This window comes from Carettochelys insculpta, chromosome 2 (genome assembly GCF_033958435.1).
Source record: "Carettochelys insculpta isolate YL-2023 chromosome 2, ASM3395843v1, whole genome shotgun sequence".
Taxonomy (NCBI): Eukaryota; Metazoa; Chordata; order Testudines; family Carettochelyidae; genus Carettochelys; species Carettochelys insculpta.
Window position 1 is genome coordinate 180,315,982 of NC_134138.1, and position 18,796 is coordinate 180,334,777.

The 18,796-nt window shown below is 40.7% G+C and overlaps 1 protein-coding gene across 3 annotated transcripts in view; it reads left to right on the forward strand.

The window, feature by feature from the left end:
* TPK1 (thiamin pyrophosphokinase 1) overlaps positions 1 to 18,796 on the forward strand; it is a 501,862-nt gene that overhangs the window by 281,670 nt on the left and 201,396 nt on the right. For 2 of the 3 annotated variants that reach the window (XM_074988056.1, XM_074988057.1), the window contains exon 6: positions 17,599 to 17,694. The exons of the other annotated variant lie outside the window; for it this stretch is intronic. In XM_074988056.1, the coding sequence (XP_074844157.1) occupies positions 17,599 to 17,694 (96 nt within the window). The remainder of the gene's footprint in view (positions 1 to 17,598; positions 17,695 to 18,796) is intronic. 3 annotated transcript variants of the gene reach the window in all.

Sequence of the window (18,796 nt, forward strand, 5' to 3'; positions counted from 1 at the left end):
AATTCTGCGATTTACACCGGAAGAACGCAGTTTTTAGCATTACTGAGATCTGGCCTGAGGTGAACAAATAACACACAAAGAGAGGCCTCATTTCTTGGAAGATAGACCAAGAGGTAAATTAATCATCTGTTTGAAAACTGAATGTTGTTGCTAAAAAGGGGAGGCTAATAGTTCAGCAGGCCAAGAATACAGAATCTGTGAGCTAACAAAGTTAATAGAACACCCAGCAAGCACCCGGCGCTTATAGAATACCCCATTTACTATAAAATAAGTAATTGCATACAGTGAATCAGGAAAGTAGACTTTGAGGTAGAGAGGAATTTTGAACTGTGGATATCTTTTACGACTATGCATGCTGTACAGGAGTTGGAACGAATGCAGTCCAGCAATATGTGATGCAATATATAATGCAGTGAGATGTGTAATATATAATAAGGGAAAGTCTTGTGTATAACTTGGGATCTGTGATGTATCATGTGTCCACCCCATTCCTCTGCATTTGTGTCTGATTCGACTCATTGTAACTTTGCTAGATGCCAAATATAGATACCTGAGTGACAAAGTCTGGAGTTCTTGGGAAACCAAGTAGAAAGAGGTCTTAGGAACAGTGTTCCCTGTAAACTGAGCTCTTGGACAGCCTCCCTGGAGAGATTCAGGTACCACCCAGCTGGTTAACAAAGCGCCCCCAGTTGCCTACAGCCAGCAGTTTGTATTTCTATTGGTGGTGCACATCCACACATGCTTTGGTGCACATAACAATGTTTATTCCATACATGGATGGAAAAAATTGGAACACTGCTTAGGGAATCTGCTTGGTTTACCTATGTATAGTACCCAGAGGCACTGAGACCTCATCTGGGGTGAGCAAAGTCTCTGCTGTATAGCCTCAACTAAGAGCCAGCTGGCCCTTAGCTCGCATGGTAGAGTGCAGGGCTTTAGACCCTTTGCTTGCAGGTTCTATCCCTGGTGCCAGTGACCCAGGTCTGTCGGCATTACATATGTATTAATACAATTACATTTTTATTATGTGCTTGTGGCTCAGAAGTCATGGATAAAGTGTTGTTTTTAATGTACTCTACAAAGCTGCATGTCTTATCAATACTTTTGGCTATAGGTCCTGGGACAAAGCCCATTAAAGTCACTGAAAAGAGACTCATTGACTTTGGGGACCTTTAATGATCAGTGGCATGCAATTTCCTTGTGTCATAGATTGATTGTCCCTACAACTCCCTTATTCCATTGACCTATTTATATAAATTTACATGCACACATGAGTATGTACCTATATTACAATAACTATAAATAACTTTGGTTCAAAGAACAATATTGAAAAAAATAAAACAAGGGGGTATGACAAACCAAGCTGTGATCTAAAGACCCAATCAGCTTAACAGACAAATTATTTTTACAAGTTTGTCGGTAGACATGACTCAACCTGCTCTATTTGAACTGCTTTGCTTTTCAAGTGAAGATGAGCATATAAGGGGAATTTCATAGGAGATTCAAAAATAACTGATGCCAGGGGTGTGATGTGTTCAGTTCTAAACACCAAAATGCAGAAATAGCATGTGGCTGAGCTCTGCACAAAAGTAGAAAGGCAGAAGCAGCACAGTTTGGTGTGTAAACCACAGCAATGGGAAGTTGGGAGGTGTGGGATATAACTACGTTTTGTGTGACCCTGAAAAGGTCACTAAACCTCCCCCTGCCTTAGCTTCCCCAACTGTAAAATTTGACTGATACCTTCTTCACAGATAGGGTGACCATACCTCCCCCAGCCAAATGTGGGGCATGGGGCATCCCATCCAAAACAGGATAGATGGTCACCTGATGCTGGGTGGTGGTGGCTGCCCTGTGCGGGCTGCCACCATGCTGGAGGGGCTACATGAGGGCAGATGCAGTTGTTGGCTGCCCTATAACTTGAGGCACTGGGATCGGGGCTGGTGCCCACTAGCAAAGCTCCCGGCTTCCACCAGCTGTGGAAAGCCTGGCAGGAGCCTCACTGATCCGGCTCTCAGCAGCCAGGGGAAGCTGGGCGGCAGCCGTGGAGGTCTGGCTGCCAGCTTCCCCAGCCGGGGGAAGTAAGGCAGCAGCCGTGCTGCCGTGTGGGTCAGGCTCCCAGGTTCCCCAACTGGGGAAAGCTGGGCAGCAGCCATGCGGGTCTGGCTTCCACAGATAGAGGAAGCCAGGCGGTAGCTGTGCAGGTCTGGCTCCTAGCTCCCCCAGCCACAGGGAGCCAGGACCCGTGGCTGCTTAAAAAGCAGAATACAGCACGGTTAGCCCCTTTTGCAAAATAAATCAGGATGCTGGGATGGCACCTAAAATACAGGGCTGTCCCGCCCAAAATGGGAAGGATGATCATCCTACTTACAGATGTTACAAAGCTTAGCCTACTGCTGTGTTTGGAATGTACTTATGGAAGGCCCCATAGTTACTGTAATTGGATGTCTTTACTTTGTAGATGGTAGCCTTTCGCTTACCTCTTTGTGATTAATCTCAGAAGCTGCAGCCTGCAATAAATATAGAGGCCCTGATACTGTCTCAGTTAGGTGTTTTGTTTTGTTTTGTTTTCCCTGTCCGTGCAACCCCAGTGTTTTTGGACACTGCTGTGAGTGACTACAGAATCCAGGGCCAGGATTTTCTAAAGATTTCTACTTCGACTTCTGCTTTTGCATTTTCTAACAGTTAGCAAATTGCCACCTTTGCCAGCTTTTCTGTTTCTGGTTTGCAAGGAAACAATTTGTCACACATTTAATTGTACATTTTCATTATATGTATTTGGTATGTTTTGTACAAAAAATTAAGCACTAGAGTGGATAAAGAAATGTTAGAAGTAAGTTATTTTGCCTTTCCAGGGAGTGAGAAGTACAGTGAGAGTTAATACCATGCTAGGTGGAAAACAAGAAATATCAAAACCAGCAAGTAATTTTCATTAATTTTAATGGAAATGTTATATGATTGGTACTGAAACAAAGAATTAATTTTAATGTAGGCATCCTGACTGTCCTCCTTTATGGACAGGCTCATAGAAATCTATAACAGAAGTTGCTGAGTAGAGCTGCTCATTCCAAAGTAAACATCTGTGGAAAAGCTTCAAAGTCCAAGGAGTTTCTAGCAACATCAGAATTTCTCAATAGAGCAAACCAACCTGAAACACCAAATATTACAAAGAGACAACAGGGGACACATTTAGGACACGTTTTAAGGATGCTCCTGTGGTGACTTCCCTGGCAATATTGTAGACACCACCTGGAAACAGAGGAAGAGGACAACCTAGAGAAACATTAATCAGAACAATAGAGAAAGAAACCAAAACAATCAGTGTAACTGTCAGAAACCTAAGCAGCCTAGCACAGAACTGAAATAAATGGCAGAAGTCAGTAGGTGCCCTGCACTCCATGGGCATTGGAAAATAAAGAAAAAGGAAATTGTCTATCATGCTTTGCACATTTAGCAAATCACTGAAATCTCTTAAAATAATATACAGGTGGCTTTGTCAGTGCTAGACAATTTTTTTTTCCATTGATGCTGTCTCAGCATAAAATGATGGTATGAAAAACCTGTCTTCTACCAGAAGCCACATGCTCCTTCATTAAAATGAAAACAATCCCACATCTTGTTTACTGAGAAAAAAATAACATTTTGAGAAAGGAATCAGCAGGGGAAGGAGGCTGCAGATGTTGAAGTCAGAGTTGCAGCTGTGCGGTTTTTTTCAGCACTAGTCCAATTTAACAAGTTCATGTAGCTTTTGGTTTGTGCAGGGGTGTCTATGTTGTCTGTATTTTCTGTTTCATGCCACCAGGTGGTACTTATTAAATAAATTGTTATTACTTAGTAAAAAGTCATGGCCTGACTCTACTTCTTTTTTTAAAGCCTAAAGAGAATATTGCCTGAGTAAGGACTGATTGTTTGAACTTTGCTGCGTTTACTAAAATGTGATTGTTAAATTGTTTTTACTAATCTTGTGTTGCAATCTCACTTGCAGTGTGAAATTTAAGCAAATCAGATCACCTCAACCCATCCTAAAAATCAGAAATCAAACCTGCCCCATGGTTAGTACAAATGATCTGCATAATATTAACTCCACAGTACTGCTGACCAACAGCCTAAAGTTCAAAACCTGGAAAGAAATTCATTCCACTTAGTTATTCTGTGCCTTTAAAATTCCCAAATCCCTTTCACCAATTACAGTAATCTGTTCTGTTCTCTAAAATTATTACATGATTTTTTCTGTAAAATAGGCTTTTTGGCTTTAGTATATGGCTGACCCAAAAGGAAATCGTTCAGTAGTTTTTTCTATTCAGCATCATTTAGGATTCCTAAAAGAAATCATTGAGCCCTATTCTGACTCATCACAGAATTGAAATAGTATTTAATTCACTAATTTCCTGCTGATTGTGTTAATTATCAAATTAATCATCTCAGGTCTGTTACATGTTCTTAGATCCCAGTGCATCCTAAATTAGTCTGGCCAGTGGAAAAATCTATGCATCATTCATGCTTCCTAGCTGATTAAGCCAAGGAATTTTTTATTTCTTTATTTCTTCAGATACCCTGTAGCTGTTTTGTAAACTTTATGATGCATTTTTTTGTCATCAGACATCACTGATTGTGGTGTGTTGACACGCATCTTGTCTGTCCAATGTGGCAAGTATCAGAACAGTAATGTGTATCTGCAAAACCTATGAGGAGGCCTGTGGCACCTTAAAGACTAAAGCGTCTTTTTAGGCATAAGCTTTTGTGGGCACTGTGTGGCAAGGCTGGAGCTGAGGGTTTAGGGTGTGGGAGAGGGCTCGGGAAGAGGCTTGGGGTGCAGAAGGGTGAGGGCTGTGGCTAAAGGCGCAGGCTCTGAGGTGGAGCACAGGATGAAGAGTTTGGGGTACAGGAGAGAGGTCAGGGCTGAGGCAGTGTGTTGGGATTCAGGATGAGGGTATTGGCTGCGGATGCAGGCTCTGGAGTGGGGCTGAGGATGAAGTTTTTGCGGTACAGGCTGCCCCCAAGAGAGAGAAGATTACGAAGAGATTATGTGCACGTGGATGGACATTTTAGCACCTCTCTGCCTATTCATTTCTCCAACCCACAGTGTACTGTGGTGCCTGGCATTTCTGAAAAGGAAAGAGGTATGCAGGCATTCAGACTGGCATTATTATCTGTCTAGGACTTCAGAGTTCAAGAATCCAATTTCTTTATCTGAATCTTGTTGTTCTTTATTAACGAACCATTTATAAATGTCTTAACAGGGCAAACAAAAGCCCTAACTCCATGGTGTCTCATCCTACCACTCTGTGGTACAATGTGATTGCCAGACATAATCTCCTATTTTCTTTCCTGCTGTGATATTGAATTGTCTTAATGTAAAACTGGCTTTGCTTTTAGTTTTTCTCTCAAAGGTTAATGCCATTAAATTTAAGAGGCTATATATAATGTTATAGGTATTATTGCTTAGTGTTGCAATTATTATACTGTCGTTGATTAAATTCTGCTTGCTTTGGAAAACTGTGTCTTGTAGAACTTTGTTATTCATGAATAAAGCAATGAAGTTTGACAAAAGCTGTATTTGAAATGCTGATCGAGAAAAGTGAGAAATATAAAATTTTTGATAAATTTGTTGGTACTGACACACCTTATCGGTCAGCCAGCAGACATGCAAGTTTATGGAAAGTTCAGTCACTCCGACAAGGTCATAAAGGAGACCAAGAAAGATTTGCCTACTATTAGCCACTTTCTCTGACATTTCAGCAGCAGGATTATTCCTAAAGAGGCCATCATACCTGGAACAGATTATGTTTATAGCTATGAAAGTGAATGAGGAATTTGAATTAAATTTTAAGCGGCAATTGGTAGCAGAAGGGGGTTTGGTGCATTGATTCGTAGCTGCAAAGGCTGGAAGGGCCCCTTGTGCCCACTATGTCTGAGCTCTTGTATAACGCAGGCCATAGACCCCCATCTTCTTAGAAGAATATTTAGTCTTTATTTTAAAAATTTCCAATGTCAGAGAATCTTCCACAACACTGGGCAAATTGTTTATTTCTGATCTTAATTGGTCTATATTCAGCTACCTATCCTTTGTATCATGTTCTACCTTTATCTGTCAGATTGAAGAGTCCATTATCAAATATTTGTTCCCACTGTAAGTACTTAAACTGTACTCAAGACATGCTGCTGAGCCCTCTCTTTAGTATGCTAAATAGATTGAGCTCCCTAAATCACTGTCAGGTATGTTTTCTAATCCTTCAATCATTCTCGTGACTCTTCTCTGAACCTTCTCCAATGGATGAGTGTCCTTCATGAATTGTGGGCACCAGAATGGACACAATATAGAAGCTCCCTGTTTGTGCAGCCAAGGATATTGTTAGCCCTTTTGGTCATGAAATAGCACTGAAAGCTCATGTTCATTCTCTGCCACTCCAAATCTTTTTGACTCACTGCTTCCCTAGGTAGAAGCATCCCTGTTTAAAAAGTGTTGCCTTCATTTTGTGTTCCTAGATGTATTTAGTTAGTTAGTTGCTGATAGATGTATTAAAATTCATTTTATTTACTTGTGACCTGCTTACTGAGTGATATAGATGATTTTGTGTCAGTGACCACTCTGATTCGTTATTTCCCAATTTGTTGTTATGATTACGTTTTATCAACCAAACTTGTACTCTTAATTTAAAAAATCAAGTTAGACAGGATCTATTTTCTATAATTTTGTGTTGATTAGCATTAATTCTTCCTTATCAGCCTCCCCATGATCTTGCTGAAAATCAATGTCAGACAAACAAGCCTTTTAAAATATTGGCACAACATTTAATATGGGTGTTAATATCTCCCCATTAGACTCTGACAATGGGCTACATCCCCCTGTCTGATCTGGCCTGTTTTTGCCTCTTTTGATACATGCCACTGATAATGGGCCATTTCCACCTTGCTGAATAGACCTTGTCAGCTCTGGCCCTCCCTTTTACTGGAACCCCACTCTTTAAATACTCCTCTGGAACCCCCCCTCCCACTCATGCATCTGATGAAGTGGGTCTTTGCCCACGAAAGCTTATGCTCTAAAGTACCTGTTCGTCTATAAGGTGCCACAGGACTTCTTGTTCTTTGGCACAATATTTACTTTCTTCTAGTTTTCTGGAACATCCTGCACATCCCAAGACTTACTGGATATCAACATTAATGGTCCAGAAAGCCACTCCACCAACTCTTTTAAAACTCTTTCATGTAAATTGTCTGGACCTGCTGATATTAAAATATCCAACTTTTGTAGTTTAACGTCATCTGAAACTAATGTAGTTGGAAAGAGTGATATCATTGAATGCTTTGCCTTTTCTGTATTACTGATCATTCTATCATTTCCATGTAATAAAGGAACTATACCATTTTTAGGATTCTATTTGTTATTACTATATTTGAAGAAAGTTGGAAGGACTTTAATTCCTCTGGTATACATTTCTCTTCGTATCCTTTTGCTTTCCTATTGACTTGCTATGATTCTTTGCTTCTGATTTATATTCATTTCTCTCAATGTCCCCATCCTTCCATTTGTTATATAAGAAATAAAAATAATGGTTTTCACTTCCACTCTGAAATAGATCTGTTTTTTTAAACAATTCAGCATTTTTTCTTGATGGTAGAATTGTGGCTTTTGGAGCGTCTAATAAAGTGTTCTTGAACACTTCCCAATTCAAATTCATGGTTGCGTGATTAAATTGTGGTTTGTGAAAGTGATCCTTTTAAAGCACCAAGTGTTCATATTACCACTCTGAACTTTGTTCTGTTAGCACGTTACCAATGTGATCAAATCATGATCACTTGTACCTAAGTCACCATTATTTTTTAAATTTGATCAGTTACTCCTTATCTGTCAAGAAGTCTGCTTGGGCATGTGAGGCTTTCTATGTTAAGAAACTGTCATCTATACTATTTAGCACTTCCAAGGGTGTGTTAGTAACAGGCAGCATGAGGCCTCCAGCATATCTCACTCCAGCTGAAGTCCTCCATTATCACTCAGGTTTTTTTTTCTTACACATTCCTTTATAATATGACCCAATTGCAGAGTATGAGTGTAAACATATTTCTTTTCTCTCCTTTTATGGGGTTCTTCAAGGTGTTTTTGTGTGTGCATGTGTTGCTATTAAGCTGGTTAGCAATACTGCATTACAGAAACTTTTTTTTTAATTGTTGCTAAAGTAAGCACTTCAGATTCTATTTTGCATCTTCCATGTCTTTCACAGTCAATATGCTCTGTGGGATCCAGTAAAAACTAAATTTAGAATAATTTTTGTCCCAGCACTTGAAGAGTGGCATACCTCTGGTTCCTCCAAGAATTTTGGTATTTCACTACAGCAGTGTACATACATCATCTTGAAATTATCTTCTGAGAACTATTTTTTTATCTGCTTTTCAACATTGTTTTCTTTTCCAAGAGCATCTTACAAGATGGCTTTCTTAATAACAGAAAATGTTAAATGATAAAAGCTGCCATAGAACCTCACTTGAAAAATAGAGTAGTTCAGCCTTCCTAGATGTGAACACAGAGCTATAGTCTGCCTGCAACGAGCAGAAATTAACTCTTCAGGGAGAAGACAGGAGACTCTGCTGGTTACTGCAAAAAGAGATACTTAAGGGAGTTTTGAATCAGTTTATGAATTGGGATCTATAAACTGCTTACTTCTGCTAGACCTCTAGAGAAAGAAATGATCGTATCAAAAGATAAGATCTTCCTTCTCTGCTGTTTAATTTAGGAGCTAGAAACTCCAGGAACTGTCCTAAACTCTCCTGTCCTTTCTCCCCAGGCCTATGAATAGCCCTTCCTGCTACTCTTCAAGTCACTATGTGTCCTCTACACTTTCATGTTGTAAGACTAGTTATCGGGGCTATAGTTAAGACTGAAAGAAAAGGTATGTTTTGGCACCACTATAACCCGTAAGTGATAGCATAGAGGTGCCGGAATGGAGTTCTAGGTCCTAAAGAAAAAGTGCTGAGATGGAGTCCCAGAGTGTGCCAACGCAACTTGAGTCTTGCATTGGAGTCTGGGATTGCCAGAATATGGAAATATAACAGTTTGAGGTGGGGTTCTTGTCTTTTCATGCAGTCAATCACAGCCTACTTTATCCTGTTACTGGGGATATATGAAACAACGAGTCTTCTCTCCTAGTAGTGAATGAGAAGGCTCTTCTCAAGTGAGCTTCAGTTAAGGAATCATATTTTTGTCCAACTTGTGCCACTTCAGTATCTTCAAAAAGGCCTCATAGTATTAGCAACATTTCTGTGACGTGCTCCATCCTCCCTGGTTTTGGTTTCTGTCATCTTGCAGGTTAAGATGAAAATCTTTTCTGGTTTGGGGTAATAGGAGAAATCTTCATACCTTCTCTGAGGCTCTTTTCATGACTATACAGCATGAAGTGGCATAAGATGACACTTTGAAGTAACTGTACAGTTGCTTTGGCTTTCTACTGGTGAACTGAGAAAACATTAGTCAGTCCCTGAAGTGAGTTTTTCCAGGGGACTACAGACAAGACTACAGACCTTGGTCTGCAAGGTGTGGTGCATGCTTGGCAGTGCAGCCAGCAGTGTCAGGATCAGCTAGCTCTTCCCACCGTGGGAGGGTAAAAAGTGAAAAGTTGTAGCCTGCTGATGACCCGTGTCCACACAAGTCAACCCCAGCTCCTAGTGGTGCAGATTGGCAACTGCCTCCGTAAGGAGGCAGGCTAACGGGGCTCTGGCCACCTGGAGAGGGATGGGCTCTGCCAGCTTTGAAATCTGCCAAAGACACGCCTCATGACAACTAACATAACTAACTCCATACCGGATCGGTCGTCGCCCAGGTTAACAAGGACCGCGCATTCCATCGTCCACCAGGAAGGTTTGTTAAGTCAGCTACTGGTGAACCAAAAACCTTTCACGCAAGAAAATACCTAACCGTAGGCATATGGAATGTAAGATCACTAAATCAGACAGGTAAACTTAAAGAACTGACCTACGAAATGAAAAACTACACCTGGCATATCCTTGGACTCTGTGAAATAAGATGGAAAAATTGTGGGGAGCTCAGAACAGACGAAGGCCATTTGTTCTGTTACAATGGAGAAGAAGATAAACACCTTAATGGAGTAGGTTTCCTAATACATAAAGACATCAAGAACTCAATTCTAGCTTGCTGCCCGATATCTAGCAGGATCATGTCCATACGCTTGAAAGCTTCACCATTCAACGTTACCGTCATTCAAGTGTATGCACCGACTACTGACCATGATGATGATTACACGGAAAGTTTCTACAGTCAACTTCAGAATATCATAGATGCTATCCCGAAAAAAGATATTGTAATTGTACAAGGTGACTGGAATGCCAAAATAGGCATGGACACCATAAACAACTGGCAGAATCTCATTGGGCCCTCCTGTAATGAAGTGACTAATGACCAAGGCTTCCAATTGGAATTTGCCGGCTACAATAACTTAGTAGTAGCAAATACACTGGCAGCCCATAAACCATCAAGATGTTGGACCTGGCACAGCCCTGACGGACAACATCATAATCAGATAGATTACATGCTAATTAAAAAGCGTTTCCGGTCTGGTGTGAACTTATACAAGACACATAGCTTCCCTGGAGCAGACATCGGGAGCGATCATAACCTGGTCCTAATGAGTTTTAAGATATGACTAAAAAGATTTCTAAACCAAAGAACAGTTGCATTTAATTTAATCTGGACCAGCTTGAAGACCCAAATACTGTCAATGAGTTCCAAGCTATGATAGGAGGGAAATTTGCTCCCCTGCTCACACTTGAGCAAGACCTAGAAACACTCAGTAAAAGCTTCAAAAATGTAGTCACAGAAACAGCTACAGAGATACTAGGAACATATCATCCCAAAAAGAAACAAGGAATTACAAATGAGATTTTGAACCTTTGTGACCAAAGAGGAGAACTTAAGAAAAAGAAAAAGTCAGCTGAAGGAGCAACGCAGTATAGGATAATTAAGAACAAAATAAAAACCAGTATGAAAGCAGCAAAAGAAAATTGGATCGAAAACTGCTGTTTCGAGATTGAAGAGAGCCTAAATGCAAACAACAGTAAGAAAGCTTTTAAAACTATTAAAGGATTAACACAGACTATAGAACACAGAACAAGCACCATACAAGACAAAACTGGCCACTGCCTCACTGAAGAGAAAGACATTATAAATAGATGGACGGAATACTGCTCTGAGCTCTACAACTATAACTCCAATGGAGATCCCAATGTTCTGAAAGTTAACAACCCAACAGAAGAAACAAACTTTTCCATCCTACGGGAGGAAGTTGAAGCAGCCATTAAATCGCTTAAGACAGGCAAATCACCTGGCATAGATAACATCCCATCTGAACTTGTAAAAAATGGAGGCAGCAGTATGGTTGACATACTCATGATGATTTGCAACAAAATATGGCAGAGTGGAGAATGGCCAACAACTTGGACTAAATCACTAATTATAACGCTTCCTAAAAAAGGAAACCTACAGTTATGTGGAAAGTACAGGACCATCAGCTTAATTAGCCACCCTAGTAAGGTGATGCTGAAAATCATACTGAACAGACTAACACCCCAGGCCGAGAAGATTATTTCTGAAGAACAGGCTGGTTTTCGATCAGGCAGGAGTACGACTGAACAGATTTTCAACCTATCTGTAGTCTGTCAGAAATACAATTCACATCAGCAAGACCTATACCTTGTTTTTATTGATTTTAAAAAGGCCTTTGACAGAGTTTGGCATGCAGCACTGTGGGAAACAATGAAGCAATTTAACATCTACAGTAAACTCATTGACATAATCAAAAATTTATACAAAAAGACTAGTAATGCAGTATTATTCGATGGTGCCATTAGTGCCTGGTTCCGTACCACTGTAGGAGTACGACAGGGCTGCATACTCTCTCCTACGCTTTTTAACATCTTTCTGGAACGTATCATGGTAGATGCTCTAGATGACCACTCTGGAACCATAAGTATTGGCAGTCAATCTATAAATAACTTACGTTTCGCAGATGACATTGTTGGACTGGCAGGGAGTGAAAAAGAACTTGGTAACCTTGTTAAATGCCTCGATAAAACTTCAATAAAATATGGCATGAAAATAAACACAGAAAAGACAAAATTCATGACCAGCAATCCTAGGGGTATATCCTCACAAATATCCATAAAACAACAGAAATTGGAAGAAGTAGAACAATTTAAATACTTAGGGTCGATCATCTCTGATGCAGTTACAAAACCAGAACTACTCACCAGGACAACAATAACAACCGCAGCAATGGCAAAATTAAAACCAATCTGGAAGGACAAAAACATATCCCTAAAGTCAAAAATAAGGCTCATGCAAGCTCTTGTACACTCCATCTTTTTATATGCTTGCGAGACCTGGACTCTGACAGCAGAACTAGAGCTCAAGATCAAGGCCCTTGAAATGAGGCTATACCGCAAACTTCTTAACATCCCCTATATGGCACATATTAGTAATGAAGAGGTCAGAAACATCATCAACTCAGCAACAGGACCTCATCATGACCTACTATCCAGAGTAAAAAAGAGAAAACTAAGATGGTATGGACACACGAGATCATCAGGCCTGTCCAAGACCATACTGCAAGGCACAGTCAATGGCAAAAGGAGACGTGGCAGACAGAAAAACAACGGATAGACAACATTAAAGAATGGACAGGGATGAGCTTTGCCGCACCTCAAGAATTGGCACATGACCGCCAAAGATGGAGAGACACTATAAATAACATTGTCATGAAGGCGCCCCAACGACCTCGGTCAAGGGACTAATGATGATGACAGACAAGAAAGCAAGCATACATATGTCAGTAGTTGAAGGAAGCTCCCGGTTGCTCACACTATTTTAGAGAGGAAAGTCCCAGAATCAGATGTTGCATCAGCCTCAGGAAAGCTCTTGAACGTGTGAGAAAAGCTGGATACAGATTCCAGGACATTCAGAAAGTGACTTGAGTCTTCTGTGGAGTCAAAGAAAAGTATGATGAGTGGAACCAGCAGCGGTTCAGTCCCACAGACTAGATCCAAGAACATGTGGGCAGCCTTCAGCATAGCCATTTGTTGCAGGCAACAGGTGAAGGAAATCCACACTGGAGGCTTTTTGTTTTAGGAAGAGACTGGTCTCTGTTAGGGGGGCAAAGTTGTAATTCAATGGTAACAGAGTAGTGTGGTTTTATCTTTGCAAATACGGAGAGTAGTTCTAAAATGAGATCCACAGTTTTAGGGTTTGCTAGAGAGGTCTTTGGGCATGTCCTCACTACCTGCTGGATCAATATGCAGTGTTTAATCTGGGAGTGTGCAGGTGATAAATCAACTGCTAAGCACGTTCCCATCAACTCCAGTACTCCACCAAAAAAAGAGCAGATGGGATTGACATAAAAGCATGAGCTGTTGACTTACTGTGGTGAGCAGACCTAAATACATTAACTTCAGCTATGTTATTCATGTAGCTGAAGTTGCATTACTGAGATCAGCAGCCCATGGTGGTGTATACAAAGCTTTCCTCACTTACAATGGTAACTGCACTGACACGACTAATGAGATACTCTTAAGACTCATGTGTATGTGGAAGAAGCTTTGTGAAGTCTGGGATTTTTTCATGCACTTTGTAATGTCACATAATGTAGTTACACGGAATATTAATATATGTTCCTGTCATGAATGAATGTCTGTAAAGAGTTAACTTTTAGAGGGATGTCTGGGCCGGAGGCAGCCGGGGTGGGGGCAGCCAGGTAATCCAATGGGAGAAAGAGAAATTCTTTTGAATTGAAAACAATTGCAGTCTCAGGGGTCTCTGGCTTGGTTCTGTGACTGGTGTAGGGAGAGACCAAAAATGCTGATGAATCCAGCACATTATGGCCACATCGTAATCAGAGAATGGATATGTAAGTAGAAGGGAAATGCTTACACATGGTCAGGTTATTTTTATTTTGGATCTGGAGTGGGACTCTCAGGCTGGTTGATTTTTTTGTTCCCCCTGTTCCCTATAATGTCTAAGCTGAATCTCAGGAAAGTAATTCTCTGAGCTCTAATATTAGCAATCTTTAGTTGCTTTAATTACATTTAGCAACCAAGTATACTTATTTATTTTCTTGGTATTTTTCCATCTTTTGTTTTGTGAATAGTCACTTTTTTTACGCTAATGATTTGATCCCTGTGTCCTATAAGAGTGTCTATTTGTTGTTTTGTTTTTTTATGCCTTGGTCAAAGGGTTAGCTGTCGGATTACAGCTCTTTGTTTCCAAACTATCTCCTAAGGAAAGGGTAAACCTTGGGGGTTATCCCACAAGGAGATATCCAAATGTGTCTTCCAGAGTTTTAAAGGGGGGCTCTTCCACTTACTGCCGCCACCACAACCATCTCCCAGGGTCAGACCCTGGGGAGATTTTTTTGACTGGAGTGTATAAAGGCAAGGAATTTTTAAGGTTTTTGTGCCCCCCCCAACTTCCCCACTTCCTGCACTAAACCTTCATAGACTACGAAAAAGCCTTGGACAGTATTGGTAGAGACCCTTTGTAGAAACTGCTGCAATACCATGGCATCCCAACCAAAATTATTAACCTGATCCATTCAATGAATGAACCCCTGACATGCCAGGCTGCTCACAATGGTGTCTTGACTGAATCCTTCAGCATACTCCAGGAGTGCAACAAGGGTACCTATTGTCACCTTTCCTGTTCTTGATCACAATGGACTGGATTATGAACAGGACAAGAGATGGCCATCAATGAGGCATTCAGTGGACACTTCTCAAGCAGCTAGAAGACATTGATTTTGCTGACAATGTCACCCTCCTTTCACACTGACAAAAAAGCATGGAAGAAAAGGTCACAACACTAGACAAGACTGCCTCGGTGACTGGACTGAACATTAACAAGGGAAAGACCAGTATCAGAGGGTAGCCCTGTTAGTCTGGATCTACAAAAACAAGGAGAAGTCCTGTGGCACCTTCTAGACTAACAGATTTTTTGGAGCATAAGCATTTGTGGGCAAGGACCCAAAGACCAAGAGCCTAAGGATCAACCAGTCCAACAACAACACCATTACACTGGGATGGGATGACCTGGAAGATGTGGAGCAGCTCACCTAGTTGGGGAGTATTATGGGCAGATATAGAAGAACAGACAAGGATATCAGTGCCAGGATAGGGAAAGCAACAGCTGCGTTCAAGACTCTTTGTCCCATATGGAGTTCACAAATAATATTTGCAAAGACAAAACTGCAAAGTATGCTCCTGTATGGATAAGAGACCTCGCCTACTAAAAAGTCTTCAAATCACAAGCTACAGACATTCTGAAACAGATGCCTAAACATCCTTCACATCAAATGGCAAGACTTCATCACAAATGAGGAGCTTTGGAGCAGAGCAGGACAAGAACCACTTGAAGTTCAAATCAAGAGAAGAAAGTGAGGATGGCCAGGCCACACGCTCAGAAAACCATAATCCAACATAGTCCTCAAGCTCTCGCATGGAACCGTCAAGGAAAACACAAAAGAGGAAGACCTCAGACAACATGAAGAAGATCTACCGAGACTGAAGGACAAGAATTGGGGTACTGCTGGAGACAGCTAAATTTTTTTTCCCAACACAGAGAGGAAGTGGAAGAGACATGTAGATGCCTTATGCTCCACTCAGAGTCCAAAGATTTAAGTAAGTATCTTCTGTGCTCAGAATGGGGAGGCAGCCCTGACATTTGCAAACAAAATGCCTCAAACCATTCTTCCAATATGTGAGGTGACAATGCCATCTGGGACTAGTTAGCATAGTGAACTATATGTATTATGGTTGCTTCAAGGAGCTAAGTCACCACCAATTTCTATGTTGTCATAGTGGTAGGTACCCTAATAATGCTCCTAAACTTAAGAGCACTGTTTGTTAAACTTTTTGAGACAGCAGAACACCAAACAATGTTATTTTAATGTGCACCAGCTGTGAACGTGCCTCACACAGTGTGGCTGACATCAAGCAGCTGACTGACAATGTAGCCACACGTCATTGCTGGTTGCTATGCCTCCATATAGATAGAAGATTAGAGGATGGGGAAGGTTAGCACAATATTAGTGAACCTCTCTGTATTGCCAGAAGACTACAGCTCTCGCAACATGAGGAAATTAAATTTGTTTTAGTGTTTTCTATTAGTATCATCATATCATGTTTATTTATTGTAGAACTTTGAATTTGGTTTGCATATGCCCATGGCACACCTGTGAGATGTGCATGGAACACCAGTGTTCTGCAGAACATAGTACTCTAAAGCAGTGTTTCTTAAACTATCAGATGTCAGAAAAAACATCACTTTGTTCTCAAGTAAACTGGTTTGGCCTCCAACCCTTTCTCACAGATTCCACTCTTTTCCCACTAGTTTGCTGCCATTTGGTTTTTTCATATGGAAACTCCAGTTTTAAGCAAAAAAGGAAAAAAAACACATTTCAGTGAGAAAATTAAGAGGTTAACCTGCTTTCCTAGTGTGGATTTGTCATTTTGCTATAGACAAGTAAGTAAGTGCTGCTTGCATCTTGCACTAGTGAGTTCTGCCTGTTTTGTGTTTCTGGCCCTATATTTTAACCATGGAGGTGGGGGAGAAACTTGACAAGATTTGTATTTATTTGCCTTACCCACATTGTATGCAATATTTTTTAGATGCTAATATATTTTGAGTGTTGAGAACCTAATTTTCTTATCGGTCAGTACCGTGTAGGGCAGAAATACAAAATGAATCAGACCGACATAGAGGCAGGAAGCTTTTAAGGAGACCTTGAAGTGGTAGGTAAGGGAACCTCTAAATCTAGCAAGTATAGTTCTTATTGTAAATTATGATGCCATATGGGTATTTTGTATCCTTGAAACCTCTTTGAATGGTGACTTTATATGGTAGACATTACTTTTTCCTTGCTCAGCTCTTTGCCAGAGGCTTAGGAATTATTTCAGCTGTGAATTAAGAAATCTGAACTCTGCTCTGCTCCATTTTCTTACATTTCTCTCTCTATTATTTACTGTAGCGTAAGGAGCTTGATTTTTAAATCATTGTAAATTAACTTAGACAACTTTGTACTAGTTTCAGCAAGCTGATGTTTTGTGGCCTTTCATTTATACAATGCTACAGCATATTGAAGAAATGTTACAGTTGAAGCATGGGAGCAACCAATGGAAAAGAATCTAATCCTACAAGGAGCTATATATTTGCAACTCTTGTTTAGGAAGACATCAATCCAATACAGCACATAAGACAGGCGTATCCAGATTCTCAAGTGTTCTCTCTGAATTTAGTAAGGTAACTAGTGTATCTGGTTAGGTATAGGCTTAGGTTTTCATCATCTCTGCACCTTACAGTTCATAGCGTAATTCTGCATCACTGAGCACAAACTTTTGGACAAGTGGGCCCCTGTTCATTTAATTAAGAACGATGTAAACCAATATACATTCCAGTCTACATAGTTATGGTGTATATCATAAAAACAGCAAATGACTAGAGAAACCCTTTTTATTTATTTATTTGTTTGTTTGTTTGTTTGTTTCGGGTCTTGAACTGAGATACAATTGACCGGTTCATATTCTTTCATTTCCTGTTTTTATTGCAAGGGGTGTGAGTTGATAGCGACACCAGATCAAGACCTCACTGACTTCACCAAATGCCTTCAGATACTCCAGAGGAAAATAGAAGAAAAAGGTCTCCAGGTAAAGCCAACTAATTTCTTCAGTCTCTGGCAACATTATAACTCTTTCTCCCAAGGGAACCGAGACTCCTGTGAAGTTCTCACTGAAATGAAATGGTTATTTGCTCTATCCCTGCCAGTCTGAGTACTCACCATTTTTACTGCAGAGGGAGTTAATATTTGTTTTTGCTAGGTGAAATTACTCTGGACAAAAGGACAAACAACTTTCTTAAAAGACCGCGTGTGTTGATTTTGTTTTTAAAAGAACTGCCTAATGGGTTAAAAAAGGATTTGTGGCTGGTTGCTGGCACTGATGTTCAAGGCAGGAGTCTCACTTGGGTATTTAATTAAGTCTTGAAATTTTGGCACTCTGGATATTGATGCTGGCCTCTGAAGAGGAGTTAGAAAACAAGAACCTCAGACTGACCGATGACTTACTCCCTTTGAAATCAAAGGAGCTACCTGCAGAGTAAGCAAAAGCTAAGCCAAGAGTGAAAGAAGTGGAAATTAGCTCCCACTTCTCTGGCTTGGAGGAAGAATTGTTTTCTACCAGCAACTGCACCTGATAGGGAAAGAAGAAGGAATCTCCTCAGATTCATGTTTAGGGAAATCTCCTCTAAAGAAAGGGACAATGGGCAAACAGTAAGAGACACCCACTGCCTTGCTTGAAAGGGGAGAAAGGAAATACCAGCTCCTGTTGCCTTCCCTCCCTTAGAGGAGAGCGGTGAAGGAGACTGTAGTCAATCACCTGCTTTCTCCACTGCAGGGGCAATGTGGGAGAGGGAAGAATTAAAGATTCCCACTCCATGTCTTTCCCAATGGAAGTGGGGAAGAAATAAGTGCTGATGCTACCCCACCCTCCTCCCATGTTCTTCTGCAAGTGCACAATGCATCACTTTTGCTTATAATCCCATTTGAAATATCTTTGTGTTCTAATAGGGAAGCATTTCCCTAGGGCATTTCTAAAGACTCTGGTGAAGAATCTCCCACCATGTACCTTTATGTGGTGTTTACATCTATACATCCTGGTGGAAACTGGGGTGATGATTCTCCTCCACCCACTGCAGCTGCTATTGTCAGACTAGTTGTGAGCCAGAAAACCCTTTAAAATATGCTTACTCTTT